Source organism: Pipistrellus hanaki (genome assembly GCF_964339955.1).
Source record: "Pipistrellus hanaki genome assembly, chromosome: 7".
Taxonomy (NCBI): Eukaryota; Metazoa; Chordata; class Mammalia; order Chiroptera; family Vespertilionidae; genus Pipistrellus; species Pipistrellus hanaki.
The window spans coordinates 24,002,805-24,027,896 of record NC_140509.1 but is presented as its reverse complement, the minus strand read 5'-3'; the positions used below and the strand labels follow the sequence as shown (position 1 = coordinate 24,027,896).

At 37.2% G+C, this 25,092-nt stretch overlaps 1 protein-coding gene across 9 annotated transcripts in view; it reads left to right on the top strand.

The window, feature by feature from the left end:
* Positions 1-25,092, top strand: part of KHDRBS2 (KH RNA binding domain containing, signal transduction associated 2) — a 522,833-nt gene that overhangs the window by 447,805 nt on the left and 49,936 nt on the right. For all 9 annotated transcript variants that reach the window (XR_014795558.1, XR_014795559.1, XR_014795560.1 and 6 more), the window contains exon 8: positions 6,258-6,316. Coding sequence is in view for 1 of the 9 variants with exons in the window: in XM_084890368.1 (XP_084746494.1) it covers positions 6,258-6,316 (59 nt within the window). In the remaining 8 variants the exon portion in view is untranslated. The remainder of the gene's footprint in view (positions 1-6,257; positions 6,317-25,092) is intronic.

Genomic DNA, 25,092 nt, shown 5'->3' with positions numbered 1-25,092 from the left:
CGTTTGGGCAACTGAGGATTGTCCTAGGGCTCATAGTCTAATGGGAAATGTGAGGGCATCTCTGGGCAGCACTCATTATCTATTGCCATTAGAAAGAGAAACCACTTACTTATCTAGTTCCAGTAAGCCCCACTTTTCTAAACCCACTCCCATTTTAAATGATAAAATGAGCATAAATCAGGCAGAGATAACTTCCCTTAGTCAAGTGCAATTCATTTTCGTTTCCTCTAGAAAAAAATGACTCATTCCTATTTGAGCATACACCTTTTGTAAACCTTCCTAAAAGTAGCAAGAGTTACTAACAGGATTTGTTCCGTTTTTTCCCCCCCAGAGTGCAAAGTATACACAGGCTTATAGGCTTACGGCCAAGTTTTCCTTGGCAATGGCATTACAATCATCATCAGCTTGCTATTCAACAGTACTTTTTCCTAGCATTCTTCACCCTCCAACTAAGTTAATGCCTGGTGTTTGGGGATTTTAATGGCAATTCCACACTTCCACATACTGATTTCAATATTCAACTAAATTGTTATAACAATTTGTAACAATGAGATTTAATATTCAGGGAGGGAGGCAGTGGTTTAGACTAGGTCTGTTCCAGAGTGATCAGTTAGAGACAAGTTCCTCCTATATTTCAGTACATCGCTTCCTTAGTCATTACCTTTATTTTCATGGGAGATGTTAGATCACCATTTTGAATGCATTCTACCAACTGAGGAGGTGATGGTGCACAAGTCCAGGATGAGGAGCTTGTTCTTAAGTTACAAATGGCCCCAAAGTCACCCCCATCTTTTTTGTGCATATACCAGGACTTCGTCACAAAGGCACATCTACCTGCAAGGGTGGTTGGGGAGTGCGGTTTGTTTGTTTTGTGTGTGTGTGTGTGGTGTGTGTGTGTATTTTTGTGTGTGTGTTTTGTTTTGTTTTGTTTGTTTTTTTGTCAATGTAAATTATTCTCCTATAGAAGAAATGGGGAGTCGTATTTGGATGAGCAAATGTATGGATGCTGACAGGGTTCTTTATGATTATTTTCCATGATTTTGCATTACTCATTATTTCACAAATATCTTACCTGTTCCACTTTCCCCTTTTTAGACTTCTGAAAGTTGACATTCCCTCTTGGTGTATACCTATAATGTATGATAGATAATAACTGTCACTACTCTTCTTTTACCCCCTCTCCTATCTTCATCAATTAAAGTTGGAATCTAGTGAGAAACATAGTAATGCTGCATGGCAGTTTCAGGGGCCATTGGTCTTCCTGTAACACACTTTGGGAAACATAATCAGACATCCTCATAGAAAAATTATTGATTGTGAGGAAGGTAGGGAGAAGCTTCTAAAAATGCCCTCATTTTTCTCTTCATCCCTATAAATGGGGATGTCACTTCTTGATTATCCAGGGAATCAATGTAACAATTCTCAGGAATTTGCTACATATTTATAAACTGTTCTCAATTGGGTTGCATCATTCCTGTTAAGATAAGCATGTAGGGGGAAATGAGGGATAGCTGTAATAGTGTCAACAATAAAATAAAAAAGATAAGTGTGTGAAAGAAGAGATGAATGTCCAGCCATCAGCCAATGGCCTTAGGTTTCTACAACCCGAAAGCATTAGAAAGATGGGAAGAAGACCATAGTGCCATACATTTTTCCTAGATAGTTTGCATATAACTATCCTGGGCAATGAAGGCTGGGCTAGGTAATATTTGCATTAGCACTGGCCTTCCAGAAGATAAAAATGGCCCAATTTCTATCTCTCTCTTCCATATATCGACTTTTCCTTTTTTGCTTCTCTTCACTTACTATCAATGAAATCTCAAGTTTCTAATATAATGAGACCTATGAAATTGCCTTAAGGCAGTGGTCGGCAATCTGCAGCTCTTGAGCCACATGCCGCTCTTTGGCCTCTTGAGTGTGGCTCTTCCACAAAATACCACATGCGGATGCCCATGTACAGTACAATTGAAACTTAGTGGCCCATGTGCAGAAGTCAGTTTTTGGCTCTCAAAAGCAATTTCAGTTGTTGTACTGTTGATATTTGGCTTTCTTGACTAATGAGTTTGCCGACCACTGCCTAAAGGGAAAGGACAGCCACATAATTAGAGGCTTTTCTTCCTTCCCTCCACCCTATCCCTTCGTCATCTATCACCTACACTCAGCTCTTATATCATTTAGTTTTTTATATAAAACCATTTTCTTGCCACATGTTCATAAACTAAAAGTAAATTAGTAATCTTAAGGTAATTTATAAATTCATAAATAAGATTTAGGCAGAAGACTTGAGCTTATTTGAGGTTAAAATGCAGTGTATCATAAATATTAATAGATCTCTAAGTAAATAAAAATATGCATTCACTATCCAAACACAAAGCTTAATTAAAATAATGTCCACTTTTTGTATTATTTTTAAAAAGTATAACGTGGTTACATTAGGCTACTCAGGTAAATGGTGGCTAATCTTCCTATGAGCAATACGATATTTTATGCCATACATATTTATTGAGCAGGCATTGTAGACCAATCATCCTGGGAACAATAAAAGCAAAAGTGAACTAAGGAGAGAATAAACCCTATGCCAGGGAGCTGTTGCATTCTACACGTGAAAAACAGCCAAATAAGGGAATAAACTAAAGTGTGTTTGTTGGTTATATAATATGTACATTAGTGATTGATAGATATTAAGATAAACAAAGCAAGGTAAGAATGAGTGAATGATAGTTTAGATAGATTAGTGAGTGGATTATAAATGACATTTGAGTGGATTCTGAAAGAATGAGAGAAGAGATAGCTGCACATTTAGGAAAAGTGTGTTCAGGTGGTGGGAATAGCTAATGAAAAGGTGCTGAGACAGTAATGTGTTTGTTATATTCAGGAAGTAGCTGGGAGGTTGACCTGCCCTATGCAGAGTGAACAAAGGGGAAGTGGGAGAGGTCCAAGAACTACTAGGGGCTAATGTGTGCAAAATAAGATTTTTACATTTTCCCTAAAGGACTAGGGGAGCTATTTATGGACTTTGAATAGAGAACTAATATGGTCTAATTTACTTCTATGAGAATAACTTTGGCCCTAGCTGGTTTGGCTCAGTAGATAAAGTGTCTGCCTGCAGACTGAAAGGTCCCAGGTTCAATTTGCATCAAAGGCACCATTCCTGAGTTGTGGGCTTGATCCTTGGTGGGGGGCATGCAGGAGGCAGCCTATCAATGATTCTCTCTCATCTCACTTCCACTCTGAAATCAATCCTATCTAATAAAAGAGAAACATGAAAATTGGCCATACCTCTGCTATGCCTACAAAGCACACCCACCAGCCAATCAGGAGGGAGTATGCAAAATAACCCAACCAAGATGGTGGTGGCCACAAAGCTGGAGTGAGCAGGAGGCTCGGGTTGCCATCGGCGATGGAGGAAGCCAAGCTTCCCACCCACCCTGGCTGGCCCTGGGCTCCATTCTAGGAGGTGCTAGAAGATAAATAAATCCCAAATACCTGCTTCCAGCCAGCCCTGGCCTCCATTCTAGGAGGTGCTAGAAAAAAAAAAAAAAAGGCAAAAAAAGGAGGGGCTGGGAGCTTAGGTCGCCAGGGTGCGTGGCCAGCCTGTAAACAGCCATCAGCCCCTCATCCAACCTGGCCAGGCACCCCAGCAGGGTCCCTCATGCTAAAGGGAGTATGGCCAGCCTGCAAACAGCCCTCAGCCCCTCACCCAGGCTGGCCACACCCCCATGGGCGGAGGGTCCCCACTGGGGGGCTTGGCCAGCCTGCAAACAGCCATCAACACCTCACCCAGGCTGGCCAGGCACCCCAGCAAGACTCCCACCCTGATCTGGGACACCCGTCAGGGCAAACCAGCCAACCCCCTCCCATGCACCAGACCTCTATCTATACTAATAAAAGACTAATATGCTAATTAGACTGGAAGACCTTCCAAAATTCTTTTGAACAATGCCATGGTGGAGGGGCCAAGGTAGAGGCAGTTAAAGGCCAGGAGGGGAGAGTAGTTGTGGATAATAAGGCTAGGATGGGACAGCAATTGTGGATGATCAGGCTGGTGAGGGGCGGGGCCATTGGGGGTAAGCAGAACAGCAGGGTGGCCAGTTAGGGGCAAGCAGGCCATCAGTGGGGTCAGTTTGAGGTGAACAGAACAGCTGGGGGGGGGCACAGTTTGGAGTGAGCAGGCCAGCAAGGGGGGCAGTGGGGGTGATCAGGCTGGCAGGGGAGGAAGTTGGGGGCAAGCACACTGGCACGGGGGGGGGGGGGGGGGGGGGAGGGAGGGGCGAGGGGCAGCTGGGGGCAAGCAGTTCGGCAGGCAGAGTGGTTAGGAGCAATCAGGCAGGCAGGTGAACGGTTAGGAGCCAGCAGTCCTGGATTGTGAGAGAGATGTCCGACTGCTGGTTTAGGCCCAATCCCTGTAAACCGGCAGTAGGTCATTGTTTGAGAGGTCCCAGATTGAAGAGGATGTAGGCCAGGCTGAAGAACACTCCCCGCCACCCCCAATGCATGAATTTCATGCACCGGGCCACTAGTAATAACATATGATGGGGGGTGGGGGGGGGCGGAGAATTACTTTGCTATGCAGAAAATTGAAACATAGGAAGCAGGGCACAGAGACCAGTTATATTGCATTTTTTTTTAAGTTGAAAGATGGTGAAACTAACCATAGTTGTAGCTGTGGAATGCTAGAAATGTTTAAATTCTGGATATTTTGCAAAAAGTGAAAGAATTTGCTGATGGATTAGACATTAGATGTGAGAGAAAAGGAGAAGACTCCACAGCTTTCAACAAAAATAACAGTAATTAAGGTGTCATTTATAAAGATGGAAAGCATTTGAAAGGAGCAAGTTTGAATGGGAAATATATTTGTTTAAATGTATTGATCTTAGAGATAAGGGAGAGAGAAGAGGGGAGGGATTAAGAGAGAGGGAGAGAGATCTATCAGTTTCCTCCCAAACATGCCCTAACAAGGAAGTGAACCCATAACCTGGCCATGTGCCCTGATCAGAAATTAACCTACCACCTTTTGATGATGCTGAGCCAAACTGGCCAGGGAAAATTTTTATATTTGGATATGTTAAGTTTGACATCCAAATGGAAATATGCAGAAGGAAACTGGATATATGAGACCACAGTGGAGGGGAGGGGCATATAATTTGGAAATCATCAAAGTAGAGTTAGTTTAAAGCCGTAGGAACAATTAAGATTGCCTAGGGAATATCAATAGCAAAACAATCCTAATAACTGAGTTCCAGCAGTCTTCAGGATTCAGTGGCTGAGAACAGGTGAACCAGCAGAGAAGAATGAGAAAATGGATTGAGCTAAGGAGATCCAAGAGAGAACATCTCAGTAGCAACTGAATTGTGTGAAGAAGTAGAAAATGATCAATTGTGTTAACTGTGCTAACACAGAATGAGGACCAAGTCTTGACCATTGGGTTTGAAAATGGCAAGATATTGACAAGAGCTGTTTCAGTGGAGAATACAGCCTGACTGGGATGTCTTCAAAAGCATGTGAAAGGAGAGGCAGTGAAAAAGAGTGAATGAAGTCTCATCTTTTCAAGCAGTTTTTATGTAAAGAGAAATAGCTCATCACTAGAAGGAGATCTCAGGGTGAGGGAAGGTTTTTTGAGGATGGGAGATACATACAATGCTTGGAGGCTCATAGGGATGGTGCCTTAGGGGGGGAAACTTTTCTGTAAGAGGAAATGATGACAATTGTAGTGGGGGAAGACTTTAACTTCAGTAAGAAACAGAGGAAGAACTCCTTTTTTCTCAGTTACTGAAATGTAGAAGCATCTAGCAAAAAAGTAACAGCTCGTATATTTGAGAACTGCATGAACAAGCTGTGAAAGGGCTAAAGAGGAGCATTCATATAATTTCAGAGTTTGGACGTGAAGATGAAATTGATGTAACTTTTTAGGATAACAGCATTAAGAGGCATACATTACTGACCTAATTGTCACCTTATATAGCACCTTTTTTATATCTTTTATAACTCTCCTCTTGACCAATTTTGAAGAGTACACTTGTATTTTAGGGGAAATTTGATTTATAAATTGAAAGACGTATTTAGGTGGCATGAGAAAATCATAGCACTCCTTGTCAGTAACCTGTATTTTTCTTCCTATTTCTTTAGAATTCTGTTTTATGCCTACAGGTTATTGGGATACTACGTTAGCACACATTTTGCTTTCAAATCCCATCTGAGTTTCTGGGTTGATCCCTCCTGATTACAGTAACATTGATTGCTGTCTAAATCTGTTGCAGTGTGCCTGAATACTATGACTACGGTCATGGAGTAAGTGAGGATGCCTATGACAGCTACGGTAAGACCTTTTCTTTACTAAAACTGTGAAATCAGAACATTCATCAGTCACTGACAACTCCGAAATTACTTCTATCTTTCTCGCCCCAGTTTTTACAGAAGTCCAGACTCAGTTGATTTATGTAATTCCAGGGTGAGGTTTGACATACAGAGCTAGTGCCAGAAAATTGGACAGATCAATTTGATCAATATTTCAAAAGCAATTATTCACAATCATAGATCATTTTCAACAGCAACAATAAGTCTATCTGAACAGTGTCTTATAAGTTTCACTGTGTCCATTGTCTCACTCATTGATCTGACAATAATCATGTGTCTTTCCTGCTTTCAGAAAGATCACTAGAGTAATATACAATTGAAATATTTAAGAACTTTTAAGGGCAGATATTGTAGCTTTCAAGTTATTTTCTATAGTGTGTGTCATTCTTAAAATTGCCAGATAATGCTTGGCTCATGAGAATTAATATTCAATAAGTATGTTACCCTATAAAATCAATTTTTAAAACTACATTGCTTAATTAAAATACATAACACTTAGAATTAGTTGTAATTTAAGTCAGTAAGATTTTACTGAGTGCCTGTGAAATGTATAAGTATACTACATCACTTTAAAAGGTAGTTACTGGTTTCTTAAAAGACATCTACAGCAACAATAGTTGACCACCTTGAAAAACACTCATTTAAGTGTTTCCAGGCCCAAATTTTATTAATATAATGCCAATGCCACTCGGTTCCCATTTATAGGAAGCAATAAAGGAGACAATACATGTTCCTTATGTGGGGTTCCACATGACGAAGTTGTAGCCCTGCATAAGGATGGCATTTGGATGGACCAGACATCAGAAGGAAAAGAGAAATTACTATTCTACTTGGACTCACAGTCACCAAACTGACTAATTTCTCTCAGTATAATATCACTAGGCTGATCTTAAAAATAGGAGTAGGAAAGTAAACCAATATTATAATTGCCATTTATAAGCTGATTACTTATTTTTTCTCATGTATTGCTTTATGATAAATTGTAATATTAAATATTCTTTATCTCCACTTAACAATGAGGAAACTGAACCACAGAGGTTAAGTCAACTCCTGTTTTTATATTCTCATCAATGGTTAGAACACTATTAATTAATTGCTGTGACCACATACAGGGCACCTAATGTAGCTCTGTGCTAAGCAACACATAATGAGGATTAGAGACCATGGAGATAATCCTCATTACACATTATATGTATATCCATATAACCAATCCCCATTAGTACCCTGCAGGGTACACACTCACATTGTCATCTGCATGTTACAAATGAGGAACTAAGGCTTAGGGCATGCAGTAACCTGCCTCAAACAACCAGCAAAGGACATAGCAGCAAGAATGTGAAGTCAAGTTTGTTTCATTTTGTTTCTGTTGTGGGAAGTGGAGGCAGAGTTCTGTGGACCATGGGAGAAAGAGAACAGGGTCTGTTACTTTAAACTTGAATTTGTTTTAAAGAAAAGATATTCAGCTTAGTGAGATCTCATCCAAATCTTGCCAACTGCTGTCCTACTAATCTAAGGGGATGAAGATTTTCTACAGTATTTTACAGGAAAAAATAATAATTAATACACAATGAGCACCAGACTTCACCTTCTCCAGCATCAGCCCCATAGACCTAATATTTTGCTGCTGAGAGAGATAAGGATATTCTCTCTTTTAAAAAAAAATTTTTTTTTTATTGATTAAGGTGTTACATAGTCTCTTAAAAACAACTTAAACATATTTTCAGAAATTATTTCACAGAAATAATAGGTGATGGACATGTTTACATAGGTCCAGCCCAGTTGGTGAGCTACTGTAGAAAGTACAGCTTTAATTTTGTTCTCCATATTCTTTCCTCATTGGAAAAAGGGCTCAAAGCCATCATCTGGTCTTTATTAATAACAATAATATCCCCAAAACAGGCCTTCTCCAAAGCCACATGCATGGGCCAGGGCAGCCCCATCCTATAACTGCAGCAGTTTCTGAATTCAACACAGCAATAAGTCTATCTCCACTGTTCCAGCACATTCTTAACCAAATGGGAATCAAACCTCATGCCTTGTAAGATCAGTTATTGAGGATGATAGATGAATAGGTTACAATATGGGCCTTTAATTCATTCAACTTGTTTAGTGCACATAAGTATTGCCAGGCCCTAGGAATATGATGGTGTACAAGATAGACTTTGTCCCTCCCTGGGTTCTACTGTCTGTCTACTGTTGAGAAACAAGGCTACATATAAAAAATGGTGCCATGTTTTAAACTATGTGATGCAAGAGTACTATAAAAGGTCAGAGACCATTACTCTTGAATATTTATTTAATGGGTAACACGTGTAAGCCTTTGTCTCAATCCTGGGCATACTGCAGTGAACAATCTCTTGCAGTTGCATGCTAATGAGAAGACATTATTTATGCATCACTTTTTAAAAATGAAATTTCATTTGCAAAAACATGGTTATTAGTTTTTACACTTGTCACATCAACCTGAGAAAAATCACACTGTGAGCTTTACTTTACAGCTTTGCATGGCAGGGATGGAGTTGATGATATATGACTAGGTAGTTTGTAATGAGTTGAGATTCCTAATTCCAAATTCTTTACATTTTATTTTTTATTTACTTGATTGGGATGATATTGGTTAATGAGATTATATAAGTTTCAAGTGCACAATTCTGTAATACATCATCTGTAAATTGCATTGTGTGATTACCACACACAGTTATATCTCCTTCCATCACCATATACTAGTACTTGACCCTCTTTATCCTTTATAGGCTAACACCATCTAAAGCAATAGGGAAAAGTGTGTGAATACAAACTATTGCTTCTCAGACTTAATGGAAATTCAGGAGCCACAGTCAGGTGATCAGACCTTAGCTCTGTAAATGATGGGTCTTAACATTGTTTTTTTGGGGGGGTTCTTTTGTTTTTTTTGCTGAGGAAGGAGGCTGCACACAAGCCAGAATTCCAGCCTCTCTAGTTCATCCCATCCCCCCAAAATGTCTGGGCTCACTGTGGTCCATCTGTGGTAAATACTGAGCAAAAGAGTATGGGTCAGGGAACTCTGAACAAAAGTGCCTAAGTTTTAAACGATGCAGATGTATACTCATTTTATTTTATTTTATAAGAGCTATGTTTTGCCAGAGGTGTTTAGAAATCTAAGCTGATACAGAAGTCTGGTTAACCTAAAAATAAGTTATTTTCTTAATATAAAAATAATACAGTATAGAAAATTTAGGTTCAAAAAGAAGGAAATTTAAATCACCCTAAATTATACTACTATATTTATTTATTCTTTATTTTTTGTTATACATTTTACCAATTTTTATCATCATGATACACATTCTATTTTTAAAATAAAACAGACTGCTTTAGAAAAATTCCTTTAAGATTTTTTTATCCTAAAATAAAGAAGAAAGGTTTACTTTCAGTTTGTTGTTTTTTATCTTCATCCAAGGATATTTTCTCCACTGATTTCTAGAGTGGGAGGGAGGGAGAGAGGGGAAAAGCAAGAGAGAGAAAGAGAGAGAGAGAGAGAGAGAGAGAGAGAGAGAGGGAGGGAGGGAGGGAGGGAGGGAGGGAGGGAGGGAGAAACATTGAGGTGAGAAAGACACATTGATTGGTTGCCTCCCACACATGCCCTTACTCGCCGAGGTATATACATGTCCTTAACCAGAATTGAACCTAGGACACTTTGGTCTGCTTTAAACACTGAGCAAAACTGGCTTCTTATTTTGTACCAATACAAAATACAAAGTTTAAAATATTTTCACATGTACTATCGGAATTAACTATTAATATGTTCAGTTGAAAAGGAATAGTCCCTTCTTTTGTGTAACCAAGAAACAAAGAAAATACTTACATGTAAATCCATGTGGTCATGAAATTTAAATTTGATAATTCTCATACTCTCATATCCTATGTACATTGACAATAAAAAAAAGGACCAGGTGAAATGACAAGAAAAAGTAAGTCCTCAGCATGATAACCTTGAAGCCTAATTAAATTAATACACATTACCTGCACTCAGCTTTTGGTATTAAATATTATGTGGAGTGAGGTTTAAGTACAGAATTCTGGCTGTTCATCCTATGCTACCCAAATAGGAAGAAAAATTTTAATTATGTATGTGGAACAGTGATTTAAGGATCCACTTATGTCATATGTAGCTTGATGTTGCTTATTTTTCTATACCTCACATACTAACTACCTAGTATCCACTTATATATCAACTTTAATAAACTCTGAACAATCTTTAACATCAATAACATTTATTCCAAATGTGAATCTTGCATCTCCACTTATGTTCACTTTCATTCTGAATTAATAATTTCTCTCTAACATTTGGAATGTCTGTATTTTTATAAAATCATAGCCCTGAATCTCAGCTTCCCAGCAACACGCTGGATTCAAATAGTATGTGGGGAGGCTCAGGGTCAGTTGCTGCAAACTCCACCCTCTCCCTCGGGCTGGCAGAAAGAACTGTGGGGCAAGCTGAGGTGTGAGCAAGGAAAGGAGGAATGCTCTCCGGGATAACTGGCTCCTGCACTCAAAAGACTCACAGACACATCGCTCATTCAGGATCCCTGCAAATGGCCTTAAATAAGCCAGTGGAAGTAAAAATCCAGTCATTCACTTTGAATCTTCATACATTGTGTTGTGTGCATCACCAAATGAAGTAGTATTTGTATCTTTGGGGCCTCTGATTCATATGGAAAGAACAAATATGTCGACTTCCAAGAAAATCAAGTATCATTTGGGGCTTCATAACAATTAAATTATTCAAGATATTAGCAAAAATGTAATATTAAACTATTTTTCATATAGCAATGTAAACATAAATGTTTAAATAAATATTAGGATGAAAATAAATATCATTATTTATTATACTATTTAATGTGTTAATATTTATTAAAAATTTCATTACTCTCTATTAACATTTAATTAATGTTACATAATTATCTAATTAACACTTAAAATATTAAAATACTGATAACTTGAATTTGTTTTTTGAAACCTGAAGTTTTGACTTATAGGAATTGCAAACCAGTTTCTGCATTTTAAAAATATTTCCTAATTTATGATTCATCAGAGTTGTTTTGGATAAGTCTAATTAGGTCATAATTCAATAAGAGAGCATTTTAAATACACTACATAGATCAGCTTGGCTAAGCAATGCTCCACCTAAGAAAAACCCTCTAAATTCTCCTCAAGACTGATAGCTGAGAAAGGTCAGCAATAGTCTCTTCTCGGAGAAAAGAGTGTTTATTAAAATGTATTTAATGTGTGAACTGAAGAGCCAATTATGTACCCATTCTTCAGTAGCATTTTAGATGACAGCTGTGTGGAACCAAGGAGGATAATATTAATACACTGTCTTGAAATCAATGAAAGCAAAAAGAATTTTTGTGTCATATTCTAGAACATTTGAGTGCCTCACTTCAAGTCAATTGCAGAACATGAATGTACTAATTTTGTGTTTGAGAAATTGGAATGATTATCCTCCTGGTGTGAAAATAAGCCCTACATTAGTTAATCTGTAAAACAGCAAAGAAAAATGAAGCTAACTGGCCATCACGCTAGCCATGTGACTCCAGAACAAAGCCTGTCTCTTTTCAATAGTAAACAAATTTGAAATAGAAATACAAATTTGAGGACGTATGCTTTTACAAAGGAAGCTGAGTTTTCTTAATATGGGAAAGATTTTATCATTCATTTTAAAAACGAATACAATTTTTTTTTTAGAATTTATAAACATTGAAGTTGTTATATGATTAGCTTATCATAACAATACTATGAACAAATACTATGATTTATTCTATTTAATTTTAATATAGGTTGTTGAATTTTACTTTTAGCTGAAAGACTTATGATATTGCATTTTTTAAATTCAGTTGTAAAATTAACTTAAAATTTTTAATTTTCTGTTTCTTACTATTGCAGAGATTTCCATGAGGTGGATATCCAATTCAACTTGTCTTGATAATAGATTATGTTGCCAAGGCAAAGAACTATCTAAAAGAGCAATGTACCATACCACTACTTCATTGCTTGCATTGCTAATTCTGTTAACTGTTTCAATTATGTTTTGAATTGTGCACTCCTAAAATCAGCAATTTCAGGCAAAACTGGAACCTACTTGTCAGTATTCTAGATCAGAGGTATTTTACCTTAATTAGACATTTAAGAATCACCTGGTGAATATTGAAAAAATACCAAGGTCCAAACATATATATATACACACACACACACACACACACACACACACACACATACATACATATCTACATTTAGGTAATGGAAATAGAATTCAGTCCCTTTTTGAACAACTGTGTATTAGACAGTTAAATCTCAGACTTGACTTTGTCTAAAATGTACCCAATGGATACAAGTCCACAGAAAAACTCTCATGTCATGTTGAGACAATAAAACTAGCCACAGGAATGTTTATTTTTATCACTTTCTTTCCTGCTGAGTTCATGATACAATCATTTTAACTGAGGGGGGAGGGAGAGTTGAGAGACCTATTGTCAGAATCTTGGGGTGAACAAATATGTACGAAAAATATATTCAACATGGTATAGATTTATATTTAGAATGTTGAAAAAAGGAACTGGTTTTAAAACACAAAATACAGAATATAAAATACAAAGCTAGGAAATCATTTTCTTGCCCACTTGGAAATACACAAGCTATGAAAGTATATATCCAGGAGATATGCCTCCTTAGGAAGTCTTCACATAATTTCCAGAGTTTGAGGAGATTTTGTGTTTATTAAAAGAGGTCATGGATTTTTAAAAAGGATACAATGTTTGAAATAAATATAATACACTTAATTTATCATATATGCCATTATTTATTGAGTCCATAGGAACTGCTGAAACTGTGCCAGTTAAAAATATAACTTATTTTTGATGATTTATAATCAATGTGTTTTTGAATTAAACAAATGATTTAATCATACTGGTACCTTGTCAAGACTCCAGCTCAGTGGTAACAAGATATGCCAGTAAAAACCAAAACAAAACCTAGACTAGATAGGTCAGTTTCCCTGGAGAAAGTTCTCAAAAGGCTCTTTATACTCAGAGGAGTGCAGGCCGTGGACAGATAGTTCAGGAGGCTTTGAGCATTTGGATGTTTTGTCAGAGATAGGTCCTGTCATGGGTAAAGAGCTAAGATTCGGGCTGCTGAGAAGAGAGAGGAGAGCAAACAAAAGAGACTGGGTGAGAGGATGTTTTATAAGTTAAGGACACGTTTCTGCACAGAACTACCTTCACATTTGGGAGACCTCTGGCCACCCTTCCTTCTAACCAACTGCCTACAAAGTTGGCAGTTCCTACTCCCCCATCAGGTTTGATAATTTGCCAGAACGACCCATGTAATTAAGTAAAGCGCTATACTACAAATCACAGTTTCATTGAAGCAAAAGGATAAGAAGCAGAACCAGGCAAAGGGAGAGACAAAAGACAAGGTCTGGAGAGTGAAGCTTTTGAAAATTTCAGGGCTGCATTATTCTCCAGGCAGCCTGATGTTTAACAACAAAGTATTGCCAACCAGGGAAACTCACTGAAGCCTTAGTGTTCAGAATGTTTTCATGGTTTCATAGTGTAAGGATGATAGATTGAATGTCTCAATATTCATCCTCCTCCCCTTCACAGGTTAGGCTAATATCACATGGCCAAAGACCACCCCCTAATCTCATGGTTGATCTTTCTGGCAGAACCAGCGCCCATCCACCATGGATCCAGGTGCTCCAAGAAAGTATAGGGTTTAGAAGTCAACTCACAGTAGTCAGGGACAAAGGCTAGCCAAGATATTTTCTGACACAAGTTGGTTGAGAGCACCAACCTACGAAAGGTGACATAAGCACATTGGGACAAAATCCCAGAGATTTAGAGCTAGTCAAACAGCCAGTTTAACATTAAAGCCTGATTTTTTTTTTTTTATACCTCCCATGGTGTTGGTCTGAGAAAATAGTGGGCTCATATCTGTTCTCAAATATAGAAAGGAGGGATTTAGGGAGAGTAAGACAATCAAATAACTACAAATGCATTCTCTTCATCTGTGAAGCTATATCACCAAGCCTGCCTTCTCCAGTGAATTAAAGACATTATTGGAATTCTTTGAGGAGAAAATTATTATTTTATACCACCATTTTTATTCCTTCTTCCATTATTTCTCATAAATTCAGTGGCTGAATTCTGTAGGCTTTTCATTGATTCTGGATTTTATTTGGCAATAATAAAACTGGTTTTTAAATCAAGCAGACAAGCTCCTATGTTATATCCAATTATTATTCACTTTTTCCCCCTGTATCTTCCATTTTGGAAATCCTTTCTCTAGCTGGCATCTCTGTCTCCTTTTTACTTAGATGAGATGTTAATTCCAGTCTAAGAAGACAGACACTTATTGAAATTTGATAACCACTGGCCTGCATTACTCGACAGCTTGAAGATATTATATAGCAGAGTCAAGAATAAAATATAAGTTTGAATTTTAAGTACATATGTCAGTCATTAATACATGGTAATTAGAAATTAAATGGTTCAAATTGAGTCAGTTGATTATGAAATATGACAATCTGTAAAATGTGTAAGGTAAGGATTAAAACTGAGTAAGCAATTAAAAAATACCATCACCAAAGGGAAGGAGTCCTATACTAATCACAATATATTTCACTTACAGTGATTTTTAACATTCCAAATCAAGGTAGCCTCACCTGGGAAGCGAATAAAAATCACCCATTGAAAGCTAAACTACTTGGAATGCCATTCTTCATGTAATTTTTTACCCTCTTGGAGTTCATAATTAGAAACAGCAGTAATTCAAACAATCTAGGCTTAACACTGAAGATCAAATTGTAAACCATACTATGATCTGAAAATTAGGTATATGCAAGAAGTAAACTTATTGGTATTAGACAAGGGTAAGTAGATAAATGGAGATGGGTTAAGAAAAATGGCTCTAAGATTCCCATACCAAAACTGAAAAAAGAAACTGGGTTTAATTCCTAGGTCAAAAATTCAAACCATGGCCACAGACTCACATCATACTAAACCAAAGTAAAGTTAATAGAGAAATATCAAGCATCAATTATTTAGTCCATGGGTGAGATTCAGAATTTTAGCCTCAAATATTTCAATAATTTTCCTCAAAATAGATTATTCATATATTTGTCAACTGTCTACTTGAAGTTACCCATTTATCTTTGCAATATGTAGCACATTTTAAATATTTATATCTGTTGTTTATGTAAAGTTTGAACTTTGGAGTTAGTTGTTATTTGTTTCACTAGTGGCCCGGTGCATGAAATTTGTGCATGGAGGGGGGGGTTCCCTCAGCCCAGCTGCACCCTCTCAATTGGGGACCCCTTTGGGAGATGTTCAACTGCCAGTTTAGGCCTGCTCCTATAGGGATTGGGCCTAAACCGGCATTCGGAGATCCCTCTTGCAATCTGGATCACTGGCACCTAACCGCTCACCTGCCTGTCTGCCTGATCCCCCTAACTGCCTCTGTTTGCCTGCCTAATTGCCCCAACCTTTCTGCCTGCTTGCCTGATCACCCCTAACTGCCTCTGCCTGCCTGATCAACCCTAACTGCCCTCCCCTGCTGGCCTGATATTGCCCCCAACTGCTCTCCCCTGCCAGCCTGCTCTAGACCCCAACTGCCCTCCCCTTCTGGCCTGATCTCACTCCCAACAGCCCTCCCACCCCTGCTGGCCTGATTTCACCCCCAACTGCCTTTCCCTCCCACCTAATTTGGTTCTAATTGGTCTGTTTCTATGCCAGTCAAGAGTCAAAATCTCTGCCTCATAGGCAGCCATTGGCTTCTCACAATTGACCCAGATTTAGTTCTGATAGGTCAGTTTCTATGCCAATCAGCATCAAAAGCTCCGCCTCCTAGACAGCCATTGGTTCCTCACACTTCACCTAGATTTGGTTCTGATTGGTCGGTTTCTATGCCAGTCAGTGTCTCTGGGCCTATCAACAGGGCCTGATCAGAAAGACAGGGCTGATCAGCAGACCTGTTGGAGGCCTGTAGAAATGGAGGCATTGCTGCTGGCCAGACTGGGACAGAAAGAGAGTGGCAAGTGCTGATCCAAACCTGCCACAGAGGCAATGGATCAGTCCCTGCTTTTCTCTTCAGGCCTCTCTCTGGCCCTGAGTCACAGCCCCCTCAGCAGTCAGTGCTGGGGCACCGTGTCTGTAGCAGAAGCAAACTGACTTCCGGTTGCTTGAGCCTCAGTTGTTACTGGATGTTATGACCCAGGGTTTTTATATATTAGGATGGTTAAAATGACCAACTGGAAACATCTACTTTCAAAAGCCACTTATGGATTTCACATAAAGACTTTTTCAAAGATTAAGTAGTTGTGGCTGCTTTTGAAGAGAATTTTAGTATTTAGGACAACTTTCCCAATAGCAAGAGAGGCTCCTCTTCAAAAGCTCCAAAAAACCCAGCCCTTCTCTAGTTTATAAGATCCATACCAGAAATCATTATCTTTCTTAAGATTTATCAAGAAAGCTAATCCATAAACATTTACTAGTTGTTAAGGAAAATATAATTTTTTTGGCATATTAAGTAAAGTGTGCATTTGACAAAATTTAATGGGTATCTTAAATGGGTTTGTTCTCCTGGTTCCATCTCCTAATTGACTCTGAGTTTATTTCTTTGAAAAAATAACATGACTTTCCTTTTGAGAAATATATTTTAAAATTTCAATTTTACCAACAACACTCCTTGTATTTTTAGACCCAATAATTTTTTTAATGAATATGACAGAATACTTGTACTTTAAGAGATCATTGTAGTCATCAACTTCAATTGTCTAGAATGAAGTCAAGGGTCAGCTCAAGCTAAGCATAGTATGAAATTTCTTGCTAAGGGATTTGGATTTGATCTTGAATGTGCTATATGAGCAATTGAACAGGCCTAATCAATTCTACTCGGTAAAGTACCTCTAGCTCAAAGGTCAAGAAGAATAGAGAGCATATATACCTGCACATACACAAACAAACATATACACATACACATATACACAGTATGGAATATATATAAAACATATACCAATTAAATATATAATAGTAATAATATACAATGTCATATAAGTATATATTTAATAGTACATATAATTTATTACATAATATGTTATCATCTATTTTATAGTTTAAAATATAAGTATTTTATATTGTGTTGTATATTATAACTGGAAAATATATGCAATAATAATTTTATATATCTATATGCTATAGCATGGATAAAGTCATGGAAGACCCAAAAGATAACTAGGTAGCTAGCTTTCTGAGTGAATATAATAATGGTTTTCATCATTTCCCAATGATAAACTTGAGAAGAGTATTAGGCAGTATGAAGCAAAAGGTAAGTTTAGTTTCAAAAAGTTGACTTTGAGACACCTGAAGAGTTGTCTCACAGACAGTTTGATATGCATGTCAGAAGCTCAGAATGTTTTGTGACAATTAAAATGTATTATCAGTATTTAGAATAAGAGCCTTGTGCATAGAGGTTGCTCAAAAAAGAAGAGGCTGAACTAGAATTCAAATGCAGCCCTGGGGATAAGACTCTTAGGACTCCCATTCAAAGTGAGTGATCCATCTGAGGGAAGCCTGGGGCTTCTTTTATGGGTACAAAATAGAAATGTAAGTTACTTAAACATAAGTAATGTATTCAATAAACAATTACCAGATGTTTGTCATGTGCATCATAAGATTCTATAGTTGAGAATGTTTAGAAAGATCTAGTCCTTTATTATTCTCAAAGTGGATTATCCCAAGTGTTACTTTTTTTTTAACAGGATACATCTAATTAAAAATCTGAAACAGTGATAAAAGCTATAAATGCTTTCCATAGACTGATTGAATTTCCTGAGAGCATTAACCGATGGTGAACTAAAGTTAACTCTTCTTGGAATATAATTCACTATGTTCATCTGTCAAAACAGATGCCGGTCATATATTTCACCTTCAGTATTTTTTCCTTTACCATTTGCATCTTAAAACAATAAACCCAATGATTATAAATAGTGGCCATACAAATTGTGTGGATGAAATAGTTGAACCATTAATATCTTTAAATGCTCAGAGCAGAGCAGATGAACCTTCCATTCACTTTGAGTGAATGAACACCTAGATTTGCTCCTTAACAAATTCAATTCATGCAGCCCACATTTTTGTCAACAACATTAAAGCTACAATCTCACTCATTTAGCTAATTAAGTGTTTGTTGTTGAAATCACCAATTAGTATATAAACCAAGAGGAGTGAAATAAAATTAAGTCCTATTTTTAGGAAAGAAAAGGAAAGGGTAAAGAAGGGGCAGTCAGGAATTTTTAGATGAAAGGGATGGTGGGAAGATGTTAAAAAGATGCTAAGACAGTTACAGATAAAAATTCTGAGTGATAGCCTGGCCAGTGTGTGGCTCAGTTGACATAGGAACCAGAAGGTCACATTGCCCGGGTTTCAGGCTAGATCTCCAGTAGAGGGCATGCAGGAAGCAGCCAATAGATGATTCTCTGTCATTGATATTTCTATCTCTCTCTCTCTCTTCCTCTCCCTGATATCAATAAAAACATTTTAAAAATTCTGAGTTTTAGTTTCCTTATCTTAAAAAGGAAGGCAACAGCCGGGACTGGTTTGGCTCAGTGGATAGAAAGGTCCGGACTGAAAGGTCCCGGGTTCGATTCTGGGCAAGGGCATGTACCGTGGTTGCTGGCACATCCCCAGTAGGGGGTGTGCAAGAGGCAGCTGATCGATGACTCTCTCTCATTGATGTCTCTAACTCTCTATCCCTCTCTCTTTCTCTCTGTAAAAAAAATCAAAATATATTTTAAAAAAATAAGGAAGGCAACATTAGCGCATATCTTGCAGGAAACTTGTATTTGCTGATAATATACATAAAATGCCTAACACTGCACTTCACCTTTAGTTTTAATAGGATTGGTAGTTTAAAATTACATAAAGAAAATAGATGTTATTATATGAATTACAACAACAATAAAGTATCTAAGTAACATATTTTCTTTGGTAATAAATAAACATAAAACAAGTAAGTATATATTTGAAATAGGTTTTCACAAAGAATTATACTCTTCAGAAAGTTCAGAAACTTAACTGAGACCAACCAACTGGTCTCAATGGCTTAGAGTCGGTATGAATTTTCATCAGCCTTGTTGTAATGCTCTTTAATGACTGACAAACCAAAACACTGGCAGCCAGTAGTACTAGAGTTTAACTTAGGCTTCCCACTTTACTTGTGGTTTTTGTATATTGCTTTATAATGCACCAAAAATAAACAGCATGTGTGTTTTCAAGGGCTTTTTGAGATTATTTTTCAGATCTTAGAAATATAAAGAACTAGCCATGTTGATCTAGCAAAGTGTGAACACAGCTCTGTGCTCTCAGGAATCACCATGAGTCCTACATCCTTTCTGAACTGATCTTTAAAAGTTAATTTACTCAGAAGGTGGCATTTTAAACCCACTTTCAGAAAGATAAGCATTAAAAGTTTACTTTCCAGGTATTTAATGCCAACTTTTCCTCAAATGGCTCCTTGTTCCTATACTGTATTTTCCCCCTATTAATCTCACATTTATAGTATCTCTGGAGCAATCAGAGAATACAGTTTTGCAACATTAAAAACCATCCAGATTTTTCTTTCCAACTCTGCATGCTCCCCAAAGTAACTGGTCCCATAGCAGAAATGAGCACACTTTGAGAAATGCACACCTCTTAATAGGCCTGGTTCTGCTGATGGCAGAGTACTTGAGGGCAGACACTTTTTCAGTCACCAGAGTAACATTTAATGCACCAGAAGAGTTACCTGAGTAATTTGCACCTCTTTATCAAAAGAAAATGCTCCTCAGTGGTGCTTATTAGCATGTAATGGAGATGCACTCTGTGGCATTCTATAAAACTTGACTCAAATGGGTAAAAGAAATCAGAGTGAGTTATAAAACCAGAGATGGAGTAATTTTTAAAAGAAATATTGCTATATTTCAAATGTATGCAACACTATAATCTAATTGCTAACAATGTGTTTCTGAATAAGAGTCATGTTTTACTTATTTTTCATAGCTGATTTTAAAATTCTGATTTATTTAGTAATAGCATTTTATTGATGTGTACCTTACAAATATTTATGGTGTTCTTACCACATGTCTGCCACCTTTAAAAGTCTCTTCTCTCGTAGATCTTAAAGTTCAGTTTAAAAATCAAGGCCAGATGATACAAAATAATTAATGCAGAAAAGTTTTTAAAGAAAATGAATTCTTGCCCAGTGTAGCTTAGTTGATTGAGTCATCCTATGCACCAAAGGGGTTGCTGGTTCGATTCCTGGTCAGAGCACCTGCCCAGGTTGTGGGGGCCTGATCCCCAGTAGGGAACCTGCAGGAAGCAGCAGATCCATGTTTCTCTCTAACATCCTCTCTCTCTAAAATTAATAAAAATAATTTTTTAAAAATAAAATGAGTAATCTTAAATAGTTTAATTGCATCTGAATTCATATTTGCTCAGAAAATTACTTCTTAGAGATGAATAAATGCTAGATTTCAGTCCAAGTTCAATTGAATGATGGAAATTAGTAGCTGCTTTCTCCAGACTTTCCCCAGCATTTTCTTCAAATATCAATTATAATTGTGTTGTAATCTATTAAATCTCATGTTAGCTTTGTCCTGTGATCTCCTTGAGGCTCCTTAAACTCTCCTCTTATGCAGGCCTAAGTACAACAACTGGCATATTGGAGATCTTTTATAAATAATAAAGAAAAAAAGTTTATTTTATAAATGCTTTCTTTGTCCGCTTTCCTTATTTCATATACAAATGGTACATTAAAACCTGAATTAGGAAGTCTAGAAATGGTGGGAATTTGATCAAGGCACTTAAGCTCCATTTCTCATATCCTAATTTGCTATTTCCAGATCCACAATTCTGTAAACCATTCCAGTAATTTAAACTATGCAGACAGTTATTTTTCACCTTCTTGAAGTAATAACTTATTTATTTGCTCAATTTATATGCATAGTCTAGCCAGTGCTTCTCATCTTACAATGATCCTGATATTGAGAGCATTTACTTCCTTGATTGTTTTCCAGGAGGACAAAGAAAGTTTATCTCTAAATTTCATTGTCTGCAATGATTTTTCTTTTAACTGACATCCTAGAATATGTAATGGGAATACATACAATTGGCTAGGACTCCAAAATTTGCATGTAGCCCTAAAATATTTTAAATCTACTTCATCTGCTAAATAGGAGAACCCAAAGACCGACAGACAGATTCTAAGTGCATTCCTAGTCCTTTATAACTTCAAATTTTAGAGAATTCCCACTATGAGAACCTTATAATAAAATTTCTCTCCTTGTGTGTGGATTTTTCCCATGTGCAGCATTCCATGATGGACTCAAATTAAAATTCCTTTAGATTTCTAAGAATCATTTATATCTCTAATACTTATAGGGTGGGCAAAAAGTAGGTTTACAGTTGTGAGAATAGAAGAGTTTATTCTTGTATTATTATTATTTATTAATATTGTATTATTTGCTAGATGAACAACTGTAAGCCTACTTTTGCCCCACCCTGTACAGTGAAGAAATACAAGAGTTTCTGGTGAGCTGTGAGTGCCAATGACACACTACATGATGACAAAGGAAAAACATCCAGTACAGATCACAGACCATACATTCACTGAGACAAGTTAGCTTGTATTACTATATGATAATATGAGTGTCTATATTGTGTATAAACACCATGATATTAGAAAAATATAGACCATGGAAATTGGAACAAATAAAAGTAATATTTTCCTGATCTCAATTCCTATTATTGAGAACATGTAAACAGTGAACCCAAGACCTGAATTAAGTTAAATAAATCCTTGATTTCCTCTACTAATAGTAAAGAATCTCTAAAACTCACTTTGCCTGGGTAGAAATGCATTTTGGCTGACTATCTGGTTATAATTTCAGTAGACTTCTAGTACTTCCCCTCTTCCTAGCCTTTTCAAGGAGGAAAGAGCATAGTATTAATTTCCATAAAGAAAACTATAGAAGACCACACTTTTGTGCAATGAAACAACGTTTTTACACCATTTTATAATCGGATTTCACTATGACTGTTTCACTGAATCCAGTAGTGAATACTTTTGGTACATAGCTAATTAGCCTTTGAGTAAGAAGTCTCACTTCAACTCATATCTAAGATTTCTAGTTTTAGAACTTTTAAAATTCGTGCTGAATTTCTTCAGCTTAGTTGTTGCTGTTTTCAAGGTTGTCATTGGAAGCTCTTTCTATCTTAGTTCCTAAAGTTAATCATTCATTCATGCAATCTTCATTGCATTCAAGCCCTATTAGGCACTGTATATTTTCCATGCACTTGGCTTATAGCTGCGAACAGTGACACTTCTCATTTCAATCTTGGTCAACAGTTGAGAAGTGAAAGGTTTTAGTCCATCAATTAGGTGTCTAGAGTTTTAAAAGTTAAGTAAAGCCACATCAGTTAGTTCATGTTAAACATGTTCTGCAACAAGTCCCCAAGATGATGCCAGTTTAAAAGTTCCGACAGATCTGGGGGTGGATGTGGCCGGTATTGCTGTCACTCTGCTCAAGGTTGTTTTGCTATTTTGCAGAACCTACCAAGAACATAGAGCATCTGAAAAAGGATCCCAAACTTCCATAACCCGGGGAAACTTACAACCTATCTTAACTCTGCTCCTAAATCCTAATGACTGCAACCCTGGAATTTCTAACACTCTAGAACAGTGGTTCTTTTCCTTTCTAATGCCATGACCCTTTTAATACAGTTCCTCATGTTGTGGTCGCCTAAGACCATCGGAAAACACAGATGCTTACATTATGATTCATAACAGAAGCAAAATTACAGCTATGAAGTAGCAACGGAAATAATTTTATATTGTAGTTGGGGGTCACCACAACATGAGGAACTGTATTAAAGGGTCGCGGCATTAGAAAGGTTGAGAACCACTGACCTAGAACAAATAAGGCAAACAGTGGTACATCACCTTTGTTAAAATTAATAACAAAATAGGGAAGACTTTACCACTAGAGGACATATTATTGGTTATTCATAGACAAAGTCTAAAACTTTTATTTCATAAAGCTAAGAAGGCACTTATGACCTTGTAAGCAAAAATTCATTTTCCATTCTAGTACATCAGAGAAAGTTTTATTTAATTCCAGTCAAGTACATACATAAAATGCTTCTCTGAAATGTCTCCGTTGAGAAGTTCTGGCAGCTTGGAGTCCAGTCCTCCCTCAGGAAATCACAGCTCAAAGACTAACACCCACAACCTTCCACCAAAAAAAGGCAACAGGACCCAGAACAGGGTCAGTAAACCTTTTCTGCAAAAACCCAAACTGTAGCTAATTTAGGCTTTGCAGGGAGTGTGGTCTGCGTCACACTCACTCAGTGCTGCCTTTGTAGAGTGAAGCCAGCTTAGATCACATTAGTAAATAATCAGGCCTGTGTTCCAGTAAAACCTGATGTATAAAAATAGGCAGCTGACCAGATTTTGCTCACAGGCCACAGTTTGCCTGACCTAAGTGGTCTGTGTTCTGAGTAAGGGTAACGTTTCTCTTATTTGCTTAGATTCTCACTTCTATTTTACTCCCTGTCACATATTGAATTAAACATAGCATGAATCTTAAATAGTGAAAAACAATGTTTCATTTATCATCAGATATCATTTGTAATAAAGATTTCTTGGTGAAGGATATATTTACAAACCCAGTGTTTGCCTATTTAAATGCTATTTATTTCTACACTGATACACTTTTGATTATTTTTCTATATTGTAAATAGTTATCTAATGCTCTATAGTATAGTGAGTGCAAATTACATTTTTCTTACAGTTTTTTTCTAGAGATATTCTCAGGGTATTTGAACTATCTGAGGGTATATACCCCATATCAGTTTGTCTCAGCCTGCCATTGGTGATATTGCCATTACCACCATCTTTTGTATCAACCATTAATGTCAACCATCTCTTGTTTAAAGTAATCTTTTTTCTTATGTTTATACTTCCTCCCACCATAGTCCCATGTATCAAGTCTGCTCTCTACTCAAAAGGTGAATTCTGTTCAAAAGACCCAGATAACTTAGTTTCTGGCATCACATAAGTCACCACAAACCCAATATTAAGTCTTTGGCCCTTTGATGGAGTCATATTTCTCATCGGTGGGCATCAACATTATGTACAAATGCTATTTTCCACAATGCTCAAAAGCTTAGTTGCTTGTTTTTTACATGTTGGCTAGGTTCCAAAACATTGAGGTTTCTAAGTCTGATGAACCGGTAAATAAGTTGTTTTCTAGAGTATTAATACCTCTTTATCTTCTAACTTCTTTATTTGGGAAAAAATTAATATGAAATTTTTTTAACCAATTTTGCTCCTTAAAACTTACTCTTCTCCATACCCTGATTATTTCTGACTTTGTCTAGAACAGTGGTCGGCAAACTGCGGCTCTTTAGCCTTTTCAGTGTGGCTTTTCCACAAAATACCACGTGTGGGCGAGAATGTACAGTGCGATTGAAACTTCGTGGCCCATGTGCAGAAGTTGGTTTTCAGCTCTCAAAAGAAATTTCAATTGTTATACTGTTGATATTTGGCTCTGTTGCCTAATGAGTTTGCTGACCACTGGTCTAGAACAGTTTTGCACTATGGACCTTAACCCAACCCTATAAAAATTATCTAGGGAAGCATTTTTTAAAAAGTACCAAACCCTGGCCA